Source organism: Canis aureus, chromosome 1 (assembly GCF_053574225.1).
Source record: "Canis aureus isolate CA01 chromosome 1, VMU_Caureus_v.1.0, whole genome shotgun sequence".
NCBI classification, from domain to species: Eukaryota; Metazoa; Chordata; class Mammalia; order Carnivora; family Canidae; genus Canis; species Canis aureus.
The window spans coordinates 103,295,165-103,311,097 of NC_135611.1; the positions used below are offsets into that span (position 1 = coordinate 103,295,165).

The 15,933-nt window shown below is 59.0% G+C and overlaps 2 protein-coding genes across 14 annotated transcripts in view; one reads left to right on the forward strand and one right to left on the reverse strand.

Moving 5' to 3' along the window:
- PPP1R12C (protein phosphatase 1 regulatory subunit 12C) overlaps positions 1-9,282 on the forward strand; it is a 26,815-nt gene extending 17,533 nt beyond the window's left edge. For 2 of the 7 annotated variants that reach the window (XM_077915005.1, XM_077915027.1), the window contains 11 exons: positions 310-444; positions 669-759; positions 958-1,041; positions 1,128-1,188; positions 1,341-1,426; positions 1,539-1,579; positions 1,662-1,743; positions 1,907-2,011; positions 2,268-2,318; positions 2,483-2,533; positions 7,515-9,282. In XM_077915005.1, the coding sequence (XP_077771131.1) occupies positions 310-444; positions 669-759; positions 958-1,041; positions 1,128-1,188; positions 1,341-1,426; positions 1,539-1,579; positions 1,662-1,743; positions 1,907-2,011; positions 2,268-2,318; positions 2,483-2,533; positions 7,515-7,667 (940 nt within the window). In that variant the 3' untranslated portion in view covers positions 7,668-9,282. Of the gene's footprint in view, positions 1-309; positions 445-668; positions 760-957; positions 1,042-1,127; positions 1,189-1,340; positions 1,427-1,538; positions 1,580-1,661; positions 1,744-1,906; positions 2,012-2,267; positions 2,319-2,482; positions 2,534-2,612; positions 3,246-7,514 lie in introns of those variants that run through there. The other 5 variants (XM_077915008.1, XM_077915013.1, XM_077915019.1 and 2 more) reach the window with 5 other exon arrangements.
- EPS8L1 (EPS8 signaling adaptor L1) lies at positions 5,124-15,933 on the reverse strand. 7 transcript variants are annotated; one of them, XM_077914939.1, is made up of 20 exons: positions 15,501-15,597; positions 15,051-15,105; positions 13,557-13,597; positions 13,245-13,303; positions 12,499-12,660; positions 12,043-12,192; positions 11,447-11,529; positions 10,781-11,036; positions 10,314-10,440; positions 10,036-10,124; positions 9,861-9,935; positions 9,608-9,756; positions 8,968-9,109; positions 8,825-8,853; positions 6,841-6,961; positions 6,620-6,751; positions 6,331-6,439; positions 5,984-6,158; positions 5,532-5,664; positions 5,124-5,452 (listed from the first exon to the last, which is right to left on the reverse strand). In XM_077914939.1, the coding sequence occupies exons 2-20, from the start codon at positions 15,065-15,067 to the stop codon at positions 5,366-5,368; spliced, it is 2,136 nt and encodes a 711-aa protein (XP_077771065.1). In that variant the 5' UTR covers positions 15,068-15,105; positions 15,501-15,597; the 3' UTR covers positions 5,124-5,365. The 7 variants fall into 7 exon arrangements, with proteins under 7 accessions (XP_077771065.1, XP_077771073.1, XP_077771082.1 ...); XM_077914947.1 differs by lacking the exon at positions 15,501-15,597 and adding an exon at positions 15,675-15,933 and having other exon boundaries at positions 8,825-9,109; XM_077914956.1 differs by lacking the exon at positions 15,501-15,597 and adding an exon at positions 15,795-15,900 and having other exon boundaries at positions 8,825-9,109.

Here is a 15,933-nt window from a genome sequence, read left to right on the forward strand (position 1 = left end):
CCTGCTCAGGTCCTTGTGAGGCCCGCTCTGACCACCTGCTCATGCTACTGCAGTGTCTGCACACACATACTCTCCCACCTCCCACCCCTTCTGTTTCCTTGCTTCAAAGTACTTTGGCCTTCTGGCATGTCAGATGACATATGAGGGTTTTTTATGCTTATTGTTTGTTCTGCCTCTTTTCTGTTCATGTTTGACTCATTGGGGCAGAGATGATTTTCATCTTTTGCTCACTGCTGTCTGTATCTCTAGCACCTGCCATGTAACTCAAGCTTAAGTAATAATATTTGCTGGATGAATGAATTCACACAGGTTTGAGATCTCCAGGCGTCCTCCTCTGGATCACTCCACTCCTCCCTCCAGGATTCCGGAGTCTGAATCCCCAGTGAAGCCAAATGTCCCTGTAGCCTCCATAGCGCCCCCAGCTGATTCCCAGGATAGGCGGAGGTGAAGAGGCAGGGGGTGGAAAGCCTCTTTCGCGCCCGCTGGGAAAACCTAGCTGGCCCAGGGCTGTGTCCCCAGGGTCTCGGGCTCCCTACGGGGTTTGTCCCAGGGTTGCTGTGAGTTGGAAGTCCTCTGACAGAACTTACCTTCCCTGAAGGGTGTCAGCATGGGTGGGACAGGAACGGGCTGCAAAGGAACCCTCCCTGAAGTTGGGACCTTTCACTCAGGTCCTATCAGATGCCTGTGCGGGATGAGGAGTCTGAATCCCAGAGGAAAGCTCGCTCCCGCCTCATGCGCCAGTCTCGGAGGTCCACACAGGTGTGGGGGTGGGCTGGGGCACTGGGCTCCTGGGTCCTGGGAAAGGGGGTTGGGGGCCTGAATTCTTGTGGGTCCTGGGAAGGAGGGGCTGGGGACCAGGACTCCCTGGTCTAAGGGAGGAGGACCTGGGAGCCTGGACTTGGGACCTAAGGGGCTAGCCCTGAGCTCGAGGACCCCTGACTGCTCCCACTCTGCCAGGGTGTGACTCTGACTGACCTGAAGGAAGCCGAGAAGGTAGCAGGGAAGGCCCCAGAGCCAGAGAAGTCATGCCTGCAGAGCCTGGTGAGAGGGGTCAGATGAGCAGGTAGTGGGTGGTATAAGACCCCATGTCCTCTGACCATTCTGACCTCCTTGCCCCTGTCCCCTAGGACCCATCTCGTCGTCCCCGCATCCCTGGGGTGGAGAATTCTGAAGGCCCTGCCCGGAGAGGTGAGGTCTGGTGTCTGGGAGGTGGCTCCTGCCCGCTCCCCTCCCATCTATCCTGCTGTGCTGTTTTCTTGGGGGGTCAGGCTAGGGACCCTGACAGGGCAGGGAGGGGCCCCTCCACAGGTTTCGGGGCTGATTCCTGCCCCTCCCCCCAGCAGAGGTGCCTGATGGGCAGGGTCAGGGACCACAGGCCGCCAGGGAGCACCGCAAATTCGGCAAGGAGTGGAGGGGGCCTGCAGAGGTGAGTGGGAAGGCCCAGGCGGGGTGAGCTGGGCTATGGGTGGGCCTTGACGGCAGGGTGGTGGGCCAGACTCCCCTCCCGGCATCAGGCTGAACCCCACCTCCGCCCGCAGGGGGAGGAGGCGGAGCCGGCCGACCGCAGCCCAGAGTCCAGGTACAGGGTGGGCAGGGAAGGGTTTGGGTTTGTCTGTAGGGCCGCAGGGAGCCCCATTGATGCCCTGCCCGCCTCCACCCAGCACTTCCGAGGGCGGCCCCTCACCTCGCAGGGTGCAGGACCCCGAGCCAGAATCGGAAGAGCCTGATGGAGGCTTCAGAAAGGTTCGCAGTCCCCTGCCCCAACTGTCAGCCTCTGTCCACCTGCCCTACCGCCCTTTCTCTGTGGCTTAGCCTGCCACCTCCCTGCACCCTGCTATTCAGTGGCCTCGCTGAGCTGTGTGGGACTGGCAGGCCTGACCCTGTCCCCCTCCTGCTGGTCCTTCAGCTGTACTCAGAGCTGCGCAGTGAGAATGAGAGGCTTCGTGAGGCTCTGACTGAGACTACGCTGCGCCTGGCACAGCTCAAGGTGGAGCTAGAGCGAGCCACGCAGGTGAGGTGCTGAGGTCTTGGAGGTGGGCAGGGTGGCGGGGTGGGGCTGAACGATGAGGGATGCCCAGGGGAGCAAGAGCAAGGGGGGATGGGGGAGGCGGGCTGCGGGGGCAGGGCTGGGACCCTTGGGATCAGGGCTGATGATGAGGGACCCAGCCCTCCAGGAGCCTGGACTGCTGTCCCTCTCCCATGCTGATTTCCCCCCTGGTCTTTGTGGTTGGGATGTCTGAGCCTTGTGCTTTCTCTGTTCTCACCAGAGGCAGGAGCGCTTTGCAGAGAGACCGGCCCTTCTGGAGCTGGAGAGATTCGTGAGTGGAGGCAGCTGGGGTGGGGGCCAGATGTGTCACCAGCCTTACAAACCCATGTGGGTCTGAAGGAGGGCACGGTGACCCCCTACCCTTCTCATCCTATTTTGACCGCTGGCCCTCCCTGAACCCCAGACCCTGGGCTTCACCTCTCCTATTTATTCCAGGAGCGCAGGGCCCTGGAGAGAAAGGCAGCTGAGCTTGAGGAGGAGCTAAAGGTGAGGAATTAGGGGGTGCTGTGCACAGTGGGTTCCACTGGCCCAGGGCCACCCTGCTGTGACCCATCCCATCCCACAGGCCCTGTCCGACCTCCGGGCTGACAACCAGAGGCTCAAGGATGAGAACGCAGCCCTGATCCGTGTTATCAGCAAACTCTCTAAGTGACTCTGGAGGAGAACCTTCCCTGTACCCGTATTTATACAGCTGCTTCTGCCACACGCATCCCTTCCCCTGTGTGAGCACGAGTGACAGGGCTCCCAGGGGGTCTCTGAGAAGCCATAGCCTCCCTTCTGGGCCTCCAGACTGAGGGGAGTACAGAGTCCCAGGAGCCAAGGGGGGCCCCCCTAAGGCCAGGATGGAGGCGAGAGGCCAAGCCAGGTAGGGGGACATTGGTGAGAGCGCCCTGGGGCTGGAGGTGGGACCAGGGAGGAACCGAGGACCAGGAAGTGCCAGGACCAGTAGCCAGGGCCAGAGTGGCCACCGGAGGTCCCCCACTCACGTGTGATGCCACCCCAGTCACCCCTCCCGTTCCTGAACAGGGATCCGAGAATGTGCCAAGAGTCCCGCCAGCCTGGGCCATCTGTGTGCAATAGGGAGGGATGTCTCTATTTTTTGCTGCCCCCTTCTTGCCCACTGTCAGGGGCAGGGGGAGAAGATATTTTCGAGACAAAGCACAGGCACCACAAATAAAAGTCGTGAAGTTGCCACTCAGTGACTGTGTCCCCGACTGGAGGTGGGGCTGTGCTTCTGTGCTCATCTGCACTCCTCAGTGGCCACACTGTAGGCTCAGGTGGGTGGTGCTGAGGGGTGGGTAGGTGCGTGCTCACTGGGTGGGTCCAGGTTTCAGGATGAGTGGCTAGCTGGAGCTGTGGCCCCAAACCAGTGCTGACATGGTCTCCAGGTAGCCTAGTGCAGGGCAGGGTTTGTGTCAGGCTGGGAGCTGGTGTCTTACATCAGTGCTTTTGCAACAACTTTGAGCCAATTGGCAGCATTGAAAATTTGGGGTAATGCATATTAAAAACCTTAGAATTTTTGATTTTTCTGGAAAAATAGGAATGTGATAGTAGGAGTGGTTGAGTCCAGCATAATAACAGGTGGCTGGGGCTGAGGAGGAGGATGGGGCATTCTTTCATTCCTGGTCATGTTCTCCTTTCAGGCCCCGCCCTACCTGGTGGTGATAAGTAGTAAAGGGAATGGTAAAGATCTGATATGTTTGAGGAGAGGCCCTTGGCATGCTGCCATGAAAGGTGTCAGGTGGTGGTGGTGTGGAGAAACGGCAGGAGGCGCTGCAGCGGGAGCTGGGAGCCTGACCCTGGGTGTAGTCTGTACAGGCTGGTCAGAGTCAGCCCTGCTGGGGAAGCTGGCACAGGCTGATACTGGCAGGTGTCATGGAATGAGCCATGGAAGTGTTTAAGGGGAGAGTTTTCTGGATGATAAGAATAGCAGGGATGAGGTCCATAGGGCAGAGGGGTACCTGAAGTGTGGAGGCGCAGGGAGAAGCTTGTGAGGCCAGAGAGAGAGCGGGGATGAGGCTGGAGAGGTGACAGCCAGCTGTAAGGACTTGAATGGTGAGGTGGGTCCTGGGTCTTAACGGGTCCCTTTGGCTGCTGCATTGACAGCAGTCCAGGGAGGACAGTGCAGGACAGGAAGGGCGAGGCCAGCTGCCATCATCTCAGCAAGAAGTGATGGCAGCTCGCGATGGTGAGACTGAGATTCTGGGAATATTGGAGGGGACAGTAGCCTGCACGTCCTGACAGGCTGGACTGTGGTGCAGTAGGGCTTGGGCCTGCCTTCAAGCTTGGAGCTTAGACTTTAATTGGTGGGTCATGAGGAGGTCATGGGGAGGCAGGAGAGGTATGAGGGGGCACAGGGGGCTGAGTCAGAACTCCGGCCTGCCCATGGCGGGCTGATCTCATCTGATGGTGGAGAGCATCATGGGGTGGCTTACATAGATAGTAAAAGGGCCTTCTTCCTGTGGTCAGGTGGCATCCAGTCTGAGGGCAAGATCTAGAGAAACCAGTCCTGAACCAGCCTCGCTCCCTCTCTGGACAATGGGAAAAGGAGCTGGCTGTTCTCTAGCTGGGAAACTTCCTTTAGGCAGGCACCTGGCAGGAGAGGAATGGCTAGGAAGCCTGTGGCACATTCAGGGGGCAGCTACTTCTTTGTGGTTGGACTCCTGGCAGCTGGTAGGGGATGAGGGTAGGCTTTGCCAGGTAGAAAGTCACTGTTCCAGCCAGCAGAAAACATCAAAATCCCAGTGGTTGAGGGGGTTTGGGGGGGTTTGCATGGAGTTGGGGGAGGGGAGGAGATTGGGGCTCTGGGGGCCGTGGGGAGCCAGGGAAGGAGACTGGAATGGACTGGAAGACAGACTGCTGGCTGGGGGGTGGGGTGGGGTAGGGTGGTGGAAGCTGGAGATGGGGCCCTGGGGAGGAGAGGAGGATTTAGGGAAAGACACCAAAAAAGGTTGGGACATATAGACTCCTTTTCCTCCTGAGGCTCTAGCGGGGCGAGGGGCAGGTTCCTGGGCTCCCTGGTGGCCCAGTAGAGAAGGGACAGCAGTTGACAAGCCTGCTAAGAGGAGGCTCTGTATAGACTGAGGAAGCTGTTTATAGACTGGGCAGCGGATCACAATGCACAGGGCACCCGCATGCGGCTCTTCCTCCCACTCACGGCCAGTCCTCTCACTCAGGAGACTCTACAGAGACAGGGGAAACCGGAGCCGGAACACTTCCGCAGCTTCGCGAGGGGTCTACTTCCGTGGGCGGGAGCAGTCCGCAGAGTCCGTTCTCCTACAGGCTGCCTTGAAACATCCAGCAAAGTAGCCAGGGAGGTCAAATAACCTCTGTTTCCAGGTCACCTTCCACCTTCTTCTTTTGCTTCTCCATCACCGCCTCCAACTCTGACACTTTCTCTTTGTCCTGGAGGGCCGGGTGGAAATGAGAAGTCTGGCCTCTGCCCCGGGGCGCCCTCCCAGGCCCAGGCCCAGGCCCGGCTCACCTCCAGCAGTGCTCGCTGCACTGTGACCTGGCTGTACACGCGTGCCCCCTCCTCGGGGCTCACCGCCCGCAGCTCCTCCTTCTGCAGCGAGAAAAGCTGCGCGCCAGTCAGCACGCCCAGCGCCTCCACGGTCCTGCGGGATGTGGGGTGGGGGCGCATCAGGTCCCGAGCCAATTACATCACTGCTGCCTAACCGTCTGCCTAATCAGAGCCGCATTCTGGCGCTCCCGCTCCCGGGGAAGGCGCGGGAATCCCTCCCCCGCCCGCCCCCTCCCCGCCCCCCAGTGCGCCACGGGAGGAGGCGGGGTGTGTGCGCCCTGCTTTCTCACGAAGACTCCGCCTGGACACACGTGCCAGGCACTGCAACCAGGTAGACCCTCTCTGTAGGCCAGCCCGGGTCCCCCAGGTTCCAGTCAGACCACATCCACATCTCCCTGCCCGCCGGCACGCACCCCAAGCTGAATCCTTTGGCCTGCAGCCAGGTGCGGACCTCCGAGGTGTCCGAGTGCGGGCTGAGCTGCGGCTCCGGGGCGCGGGGACCCGGGGCTGCGCGGCTGGGGCCCGGGCGGCCCTGGGCTAAGCGCGCCTGCAGCTCCTCGTTGACAAACAGCATCTGGGAGAATTTCTCTGCAGGGGCGGAGGGAGGAGGGACCGGGAGGGAGCGCGGATTCAGGACGAACAGATCACCAGCGTCTCCAGCGTCTTCACGATGGCTGGGGAGTCCATTTACTCTCTTTGAGCCTTGGTTCCCCTGACTGGACAAGGACGGCTCCCTCAAGGGGCTGCCCCCACCACTCACCCTTCTCTCTGGGGTCCATGTTGAGGATATCACAACTGTCCCAGGGGGGCCGAGAGGAGCCCGGTCCTGGAGCTGGTGCTGCTGGTGGGGGAGGAGGAGCGTCATCCTCCTAGTAGGGGAGTCAGAGGAGCACCCGGGTTAGAGAGAGGATGGAGTCCCCGCCCCTCCCCCTTCCAGAGGTCAGTTCCTGAGCCCCCCACCCCCCCTACCCCCTCTGTCAGTGCCCTTGCCCTTGGCACCTGACTCTCACCACCCTCCTTCCCTAAGACAGGAGTCTGTCCTGGCTCACCAGGCTGCAGGAGGCGCTTTGGCTGCAGCTTCCCCGAAGCCCTGGGTGGGGAGTCAGGATATTATAGGGAACATATCCTTCCTGTCCTTGCTGGTCTCGAACCTTCCACCACTTGCGCCTGTCATCCAGGACCTGAGGGAGGGAGGGAGAGGAGGGTTCACAGCCTGTGTCTGCAGCTAGGGCTGGGTCCCTGTAGCCCCTTGGCCCTCCACCCCTCTAACCTCCAACACATCCCGCTGCTTGACTGATAGCTCGCTGCTGTTGCGGGCCTGGAAGTCATAATTACACAGTACCCACTTCCCCTCCGGCTCCTGCTGGGGCTCAGCCTCTGGCTGTTGATGACTGTGGAGGAGAATGAGGGTTGGGGATAAGGAGGCAGCCGGGCTCACTGCTCTGGACAGTAGGGTACTGGTGTAAGCTGGAGTTAGAGCAAAGCAGGGGTCAAGGCAGGGGGGCCCAGGTTAATAATGTTAATAGAGACATGAAATCAGAATAACAACTTGAATGCATTTTGTTCCTTATGTACCTGGCACCATGCTTTAAGCACATGATAGGAGTACTAACATCACTTCCATCTTATAGATGAGAACATTTATAAGGCTCAGAGACAGAAAATCACTTGTTCCAGATCGTATAGCCACAGGCAGCTATTTATTGAGCATCTACTGTATACTGGGCTCAGGCTTAGAAAACCCATAGTTACAGCATAAACAACAGTTAATGTATAGTTACCTTATATAGCATGTAGTAGGTGCCAGCCCCCATTCAAAGACTTACACATATTGGCTAATCTGATTTTTGCCACAACCCTTGGTATAACCATGAGTTTGGACTCCCGTCCCCACTCCTGTCCTTTCTTGATTCATTCCCGAATCTATTATTTTCTATTTTACAGGTGAGGAAGTGGAAGAACAGGGATATTACACGGCATGATGACGTAAAGTTCACAGAGCAAGAAAGAGGCATGGCCAGACTGAGACCCAGGCGGGCTGGCGCCAGAGACCATGTCCTGAGTAATCTGGTCTATGGTGCCCGGCGCTGGATGTGAACCTGAGCTCTACCATGGCAGCTCTTAACTGCTCGCCTGTAGAACCTCAGAATTCTAACTCTTCCAAGAGGGGATTATTATTATTCTCAATGTCTCTGCAAAGAACTGGAGGCTCAGAGAAGGGAAGTTAAAAGCTGGGGATGTCAAGCCCAAGAATCAGAAGCTTGGAGGGTGGGTTCTGCAAGACCAGGCAGCTGAAGGGAAGGGGAGCAAGATTTTGGCTCTGGTCCCCTGATAAGAGGGACCTCAGCCCGGATCAGGCCTACCTGTGCAAAGGAGAGGGGGGCTCTTCAGGGCCGCAGCGCCCCCTGTGTGGGGCTGGCAGCTCCCAGCATGCTGTCCCTGCTGAGACTCTCTTCCCGGGGCCCTCACCCAGACCCCCCTTCTGTTCCTCTAGCTTGGCTGCTTTGTTTTCCTCTTACCCCACGGAGCTTCCCTCACATCTGCCCTCAACTTGCTCAAGGACCCTAGTGTCCTGGTGTTTCCATGCCCCTTCTTCCCCAGGATCCCAAGAGTCAGTGCCCCCATTGCTTTTTGGAGTCATGAACTCAGGATTCCAGGTCTCAAGCCATCATTTCCCAAACCTTTAATCTCTGAAGGCTATCAGTATCACACTCAGCAGGAATTGAGATAGTTTGCTTTAGAGCCTTGGGATAGTAAGGGTCCAGCCCCCAGTCGTTACCTCTTTCAGGGTCCCAGAAATACTATCTCTTCCCAACTTTCCCAGAAACTTGTCCCTTGGCTCTTGAAGGCTCAGTAAGTCCCCAAAGTACCACACTTGAGCTCTACCTCAAAACCTAAATGCCCAAGCCCCCAGTCTCTTCCCTCTAACTTCTGGGGCTCTGTCCTCTTAAAGACCCACACAGGGAGCTTTCCTGGCCATGGGAACTCAAACTGCCTTCTCCCAGCCTCTCAGACTTTACCCACTCCCAGCCCCTTCCTCCCTCAGACCCCCAAGTCTGGGTCCTGCCCCCTCCCCCCTCCCCCCTCCCCCCTCTCCCAGCCCCCAGCCCTCACTGGTCACCACCTCACCCACCTGGGAAGAGCCGGGAAGCCAGAAGGAAAGACAGAAAAAAGGAGTGGAGTCAGCGCCAGGAGCCCCCAGGACGCATCCCCTCCTCGACCCCACCTGTCCCACCTGGGGCCCCGACACTCACCCATTGACAGCGACCTGGGGGGCACTTTGCTGCAGGAGATGAGAGCAGCAGCTCAGGCAGGGCCAGACTTCCTGGTCCCAGCCCCACTGTGTTACCTGGGGGAGGAGTTTGTTCCTCCCGGGGAAGAGAAGCTCTAGCCTCACCTGCTGGCGTTGCCGCTCATGCTGTAGCTGTTTCTCTACCGGGTCCTCCCAGGCGCGGCCGTGTGGGTCGGTGGCAGGGGGCTCCCAGCCGCTGGAGAACTCAGGGCTGTATGGAGGTCCCTCCTTGGGGGACAGCTCCAGTCTGTAGCCGAGGGGCCGAGGGCTCAGGGATGCCAGTCTGCCCCAGGCCCCAGTACCACCTTCACTTCCCCAGCCCCTAGGCTAGGTGCTTCTGGCCTCTCTGCTTTTTGCCAAGCCCCTCTAAGTTCCACCCTGACATCAACTATATTTGTAAATATACTGATTTTGCTCTAATGCTGTGTCCAGCCTCTGAATCACCTCTGATTTTTCCACACCCATCCTGCCTCCTTCTGCTAAGTCTGGCTCTGCTCATATCCCTGGAGGCTCGCAGCCTGCAAGCGTATCTCCACCCCCTTCCCCAATCCACAGCCAGTCTTTTCCTAGGCTGCACCCCCTTTTCTAAGGCCAGCCTTTCTTTCCAGTCTGAAACCTCTCCTCCACACCCTCTACTCGTCTCTCCAGTGGCATCCTAGCAGTCACCCTAGCTTCTTCAATTGCTTGGGGTTGTACCCTCTAGCTAAGCCCAGTGGCTACCCTTCCCTGCCTGCCAGCCCCTCACCCCGGGCGGGTCCATGAGTCCCCCAGCGAGGTCCAGAGGGCATTTTCACGGGGGGTGAGGTTGTCCCGCAGCAGTGCCACCGCCTCAGACGTCAGGTGCGGCCGCTGCACGTCACTTGCAAATCGGGGGCCGCCCGATGTGTCCACAATCTGCCAGGGGTGCAGGAGTGGACACCCCATCAAGCCCCCCAAGGTCAAACCTCAATTCCTCCTACTGCAGGGGCCACCGGAGGGCTGAGGGAGGGGTGGCTCACCAATTGCAGAGGTCCGAACAGGAAATGCAGCAGCTCTGGGGAGGAAGGGTTGGCGATGTTTCCACGCAGTCTGGCCTGTGGAGCCGGGGAGGTGCTGGCCTTACTGAGTGCATGGAGGACGGGTCAGGCTTGCTACGCCCCCGCCCCACGCTGGCCGCACCCCACGCATTCTCACCAGCAGGCTGAAGGCGTACTTGATTTTCTGAAGCACGTCAGTGTACTCGGCCTCTGAGGGCGGCTTGGCCCGCAGGGTCAGGAGACCCTCTGCAGGTAAGGGACGCAGGTGCAGTGTTGGGGACACAGAGACAGCGCCAGTCAGACAGACAGAGGCCCAGTGAGGTCCCCAGGGATGGGGAGTCAGAGCTGGCAAGGGGGTGTGTGGGGGGACCCTAGGGAGAGCGAGGATATTTGGGAGGGACTGGATGTTCAGGATCCCCCTGGGGAGCCTCTCACCCCCAGCTGCCCGGCGCCGGGTCCTGCGGCCACGCTCCCGGTGCTCCAGCACCCGGGCTGCCTCTGCTGACTTCTGCAGCTTCGAGACGAAACTCTCCACATCGTCGAACACGTGGTTCAGGATGTCCTGGGGGTCAGGGCGAGGGACAGCGTGGGGGACAGTGTGGGGGACAGTGTGGGGGACGGAGCCGGAGGACAGAACCGGAGGACAGAGCACGGGTCAGAGCAGGGGGACTCAGGGATGTGGAGTCCTGGCCCCGCATCACCCCCAAAACCCGCAGCCAAGGGCCCTGATATCCTCCCAGGCCAGGCCGTTCCCTCTGCTGCGGGCCGGGTCCTCATATTCCAGTCACCGCCAGCCACACCCCCAGAAGTCTGACACTCCCACACCCCATCAAGCCCCACCCCCTGAAGCTGGGACTCCCCACCGCCGGCCCCGCCTCCATGCCTTGGCCCCGCCCCCTCACCACGTCCCGCTCCGCCTGCAGACTGGCCAGGTCCGGCCCCCGGGGGCCCAGGTCCGGGGAGGCTGGGTTGGCGTTCCCTGAGGTTCCTTCCTGCCCGGGTCTCTGGGGCTCCTCCACCTCGGGGATGGGCCCCGCCCGAGGTCGCCCCCGTCCCGCCTCCCCTATGCTGATGACGGCGCGGACCGAAGGGCTGCGCTGCAGCGGAGGGGTCTCGGCCGCCGGTGAGGGGTGGCGCTGCAACTCCTCTTGCGTGGCCCTGTGGTGGGACAAAGGGAGACAGCTTGAGTCCACGGGGGACAGGGCAGGGGATAAAGTCGGTCTTAAAACGGAGACACTGCGGCCCAGCGGAATCAGACCCAGGGGAGGAAAAAACCGGAGATATGGGGAAGGGGAACACCTCTCCAGAGGGAAACTGAGGCCCGAAGGAGGAGAAACCGAGGACCAGAATTAGGAAAAGTGGTCTTGGAGATCGGGTGCAGATGTCTGGGGGTACGGCAGGACTCGAACCAGGCTGTTTGACGGGCTTCAAAACTTGTGCTGTTCTAGGGTAGGGGCATCAGCTCACTGTCCGAAGGAGAGGGGACGGAGGCCCAGAGAGGGGAGGCTGGCCTCCCAGACACCCCACCCAGCCTCTCTTCTCCCCTGCTTCCAGCCCAGCGCCCTTACCTGAGCGCTGCGGGCCTGCGCTCCCCGCGGCCAGACCGGTAGTCGTGCAGAGCCCCCTGGACGTCTTCTCGGATCAGCTCCGCCTGCCAATCATGCCATCAGGCCAGGCCCCCACTCCCCACCTACCTCTGGCCACGGTCCCCCCAAGGATCGATTTCTGGGCTGGGCGCCAGAACCCCTCCAGCCAGCGCTCAGGCTCACGGTGCCCATGCACCTCCACTCTCTGAACTCACACCCTCACCCTACTTCTGCCCCTGCCCTGGGCCTCGACCATGCCCAGAGGCCGGGTCCTGATGTGGCCTTGCCCCTAGACCATACTCGCCTCTGGTTGTGGCTGCTCCCAGACCCTCTGCCCCATGTGCTGTTACGTCCCGCCCGGGCCCTTAGTCTCGCCCTCCACCAGGTCAGTCCTGACCTCAAAACCCCTTTCCCTTCCCGAACTTCTCTCCAGGCCCCGCCTCCTCCGGTGACCAGACCCGCCTCTGCCCCACGCCTCGCCCCCATCCCCAGAGGCCCCGCCTAGCTCTAGCTTCGCTCCGGGAACCCACAGGGTCTCAGCCCTGTCCCCGGTGGCTCCCCTGACCAGGCCCGCTCACCCCCAGACGCAAGCCCTGGAAGAAGTGCACATCCGGCTGCGTGCGCTCAGGCTCCTGGCACACGAGCAGCAGCAGCGAGCGGCTCCGGCCTGGCAGCATCACCACGTCGCAGCGCACGATGGCCCCCAGCGGGTACGACTCTAACTCCTCCTGCAGGGTGGGATGGCGGGTAAACTGAGGCCTGGAACCAGTGGTACTAAAATGGTGACAGCAGTGACAGCTTGTACGCTGGCACTGCACAGGCAACCCTGCGAGGTTAGGGGGTTAAGGATAACACCCCTGTTTAATAGGGGAGACTAATAATACTCAAAATGGGGGTGGAGATCTCTTGCCAAAGTTCCCAAAGGAAGGACATGCAGAGGCCAATATTCACACTTAGACGTCCCGAGGGTCAAGCTCTCCATGCCCCTGCTCGCTCAGGCCAACTGCGCTTTCCACCCACGTGTCCCCTGGCACCTTGGAGATGGGGTCAAGCAGCGTGACGTGGTCCGGAGACACGCGCAGCAGCATCTCTTGGGCCCAGACACGGCCCTGATTGTCCATGACGGCCAGCTTCCGGGAGGCATCCTCCACAGTGTGCACGCCATCCTCTTCACCCAGGCAGAATGTCACCAGGTGCTGGCACGGCGGTGCCGAGAAAGCAGTGAGTCCCAGATTAATGTCAGCTGGGCTCAGCATCCCCTGGCATCAGCCTTCCAGCCCGAGACTAAACACACCTCCTTGGGAAAGCCTTCCTTATCACCTGCTCCACTTATGGGGCACCTGCTCCACCTATGGGGCCCCTGAGTTTCCTTTGTTTTGCTTTCATCGGAGTGACTAGCACTGGGACCTGTCCTCCCAGCACGACTGGAGGCTCCTTGAAGGCATTGGTTATATCTAGTCCCTTCTAAGCACCTCTGCCTCCATTAGAGCACCTGGCACCCTTTGACCTGTACTCGTACGAGGATATGTAACATTGTCCCCATGGCCTGACTGTCCAGCACAAGAGCTGGTCTGGAGGAAAACTTGGATTCAAGTGGAGTTGACTTCTACTCAATACCCACTTCTGAGCAAAGGCAGAAGCCCATCTTGCATATGACCAAACTCAGTTTCCTAGCTTCTTTCTGCTTGGAGACCCAACTGCTTTCAACACTTCCATCTTCCCAGGCCTGCCTGCCTTTCCTCCCACAAGACTCCCTGTGGCCACGCAGACCCCAACTCACATTGACTAGATACTGCGAAACATCTGCCATAACCACAGTGGAATAACGTTTCCTCTGCTCTGTGGGGGAGAAGGAGAATAATCCAGAAGACTCAGCCCCTACTGCCTCAGACCCAGGAGTCAGACCCCAGCCCCTCCTCCCTCAGACTTAGGAATCCGGACCATGGTTCCCCCTTGTCCTGGGACCTCCCCTCTCAGACCCAAGAGTCCAGGCCCCCAGCCCTTCCTCTCTCAGACCCTGGGGTGCAGGCCCTCAGCCCCCTCCTCCCTCAGACCCAGTTTCAGCCTGGAGTTCTCTTGCTCTGAAACTCACCATAGATTGACTTGGCACTTGGTTTGGGGGCAGCCTCTGGGCTGGATAAGGAAAAAAGAATGAAAGAGACCTTGGGAATTGGGAGATCATGGGGATCTTGAGTGCCAAGCAGAGCAGCAAAGACTTCATCGTAAGGGCAGTGGGGAACCATGGAGGGTTCTGAGCAGAGGAGGGCCGGTCCAGAGCTGGATTTTCACACAGGTAACTCTGGTACCGGGTGGTGGTAGAGTGTGTGGTTCCAGTATTGGGAGCCCCTCCGCCCACAGACCTGGCTTGGCATCCTCTGTCAATACTGTCTTGCCATAAGACCCTGGGGAGGAGACTGAATATCTCCCGCCTTGGTTTCCTTTTCTCTGAGATAGGGGTTAATTATCCAATAGCCTCCATCTGGTAGAGCTGTTGGTGGATTCATGGAGAGTTGAGAGGGTTCACAGCCTCAATAACTTAACTGTCAGTGCTACGATGCAAAGGGTAGCACACAGTAGGTGCTCAGTAAATGGTTTTTTTTACAACAGCATTAGTATTTGGTGTAGACAGAGACTTATCTCTCCCTCCTACTCCCATGGGCCAGGCTCTTCCCAGCCAAATCCTTCTCCATCTCCTGCTCCTGGCCTCTCCTTCTAAGTCAACTTCTCCAAGAATTCCACAGAAATGATGGAAATTCAGAGCTCAGGTAGGATCAGGGATGAGGGACAAGAAATACTTTGAATCAAATCTCTGCTCCTCATCCTTCTCCTGCCAGTCAGATCTCCACACAGTTTGATTACTGCTGTGCTGGGGAACTTACATGCAGCTATTCACAGGGGCCTCTGTTTGGGCTTCTCCTTGCTCACCCCAGGAGACTTGAACTTTATTAGAAACAGCCCAGAGGCACCTGGGTGGTGCAGCTGGTTAAGCATAGGACTCCTGGTTTTGGTTCAGGTCACGATCTCAGGGTCATGAGATCGAGCCCCACATAGGGCTCCAGGCTCAGTGTGGAGTCTGCTTAAAATACTCTCTCCCTCTGCCTCTTTCCCCCGTGCTCTTGCTTTTTCTCTCTGAGATTGATAAATCTTAAAAAAAATAAAGCAGCCCAGATTTGCCTGCAAAGAGTCAATATTTAATAACACGCTAACAGCCGCAGTGGCAGTTCCTGTGAGTGGAGTACCTGCTGTGAGTCAGATAAGCCTTGTACCTTCATTAACCTGTCAGGCTCTCATATTGTCCCTCTTTTTATTTTTTATTTTTTTTTATTGTCCCTCTTTCACAGAGGAGGGGCTCAGGCTCAGGTTGTTGGTTAGAGTCACACCACCCTGAGTGTTAGTGTCTGGGTTTGGACCCAGGTGTCTTGCACTGGAGCAGTAGCTCCAGCATAGACCGGCAGGGAAGGAGCAGCTCAGGCTTCCTTCTCAGTGTCCAGACCTGGGCTGCTGTAAATGTCAGTTGTGGGTGCAGGGACGAGGCTGGCAGAGGTGACAGGGCAGCCTGGGGGGGGAGGGGACAAGGGACACTTACCCGGTGCTAGTGCTCATGGTGTGGAGAATGGGAGCTCCTGCCACCTGGAGGTGCCCTGGAAACCATCAAAGAGGTGAGGGACTGACCTGGCCTGAGGTATCTGTGATTTTGGCCCCTGCTCCTCCTCCCTCTGACCAGGAGTCCAGACCCCAGCCCTTTCCTCCCTCAGACCGAGTCCAGGCCCCCAGCCCCTCCTCCCTCAGACCTAGGAATCCAGGCCCCCAGCCCCTCCTCCCTCTGACCAGTAGTCCAGACCCCCAGCCCCTTCTCCCTCAGACTGTGGAGTCCAGGCCCCTAGCCCCTCCTCCCTCAGACCTAGGAGTCCAGACCCCAGCCCCTCCTCCCTCAGACCCAGGAGTCTGGCCCCCCAGCCCCTCTTCCCTCACCTAGTATGCTGCCCCCCCCAATCTCTCAGGGATCAATGCATTTGACTCCCTAATCTATGTGTACCCCACTTTGCTTCCTCTCTCCAGTGATCCTGTGTCCCAGCCTCATCTCCTCTAGGGCCCAGGAATTCAGGCTCAGAGCTTCTGGACCCAAAGACTCCAAGTCCCCTCAGAGAGTCATTCATCCAATTCCTCAGACACTGTGACCTCAGTATGGGGCCAATCTCCCAGCCCTTACCTCTTCAGGACTCAAGGGTTTATGTCTGCCAGCCTTCCTGGTGTCTGGACCCCAGAGTCCTGGCCGCCTGCTCCTTGGGACTCCGGACCTCCAGCCCCTCCTGGCTAGCCCCTTCCTCACCTGCCACCGTCAGGCTCTGTCTGGTGGCGGTGGCACGGAGAGGCCCAGCTCTCTGCTATCCCCTGAGTCCAGAATGCGGAATGCCGGCCCCTCCTTCCTGCTCCCTCCAGGCCACCCCGCCTCTGCCTCCGCATACCTG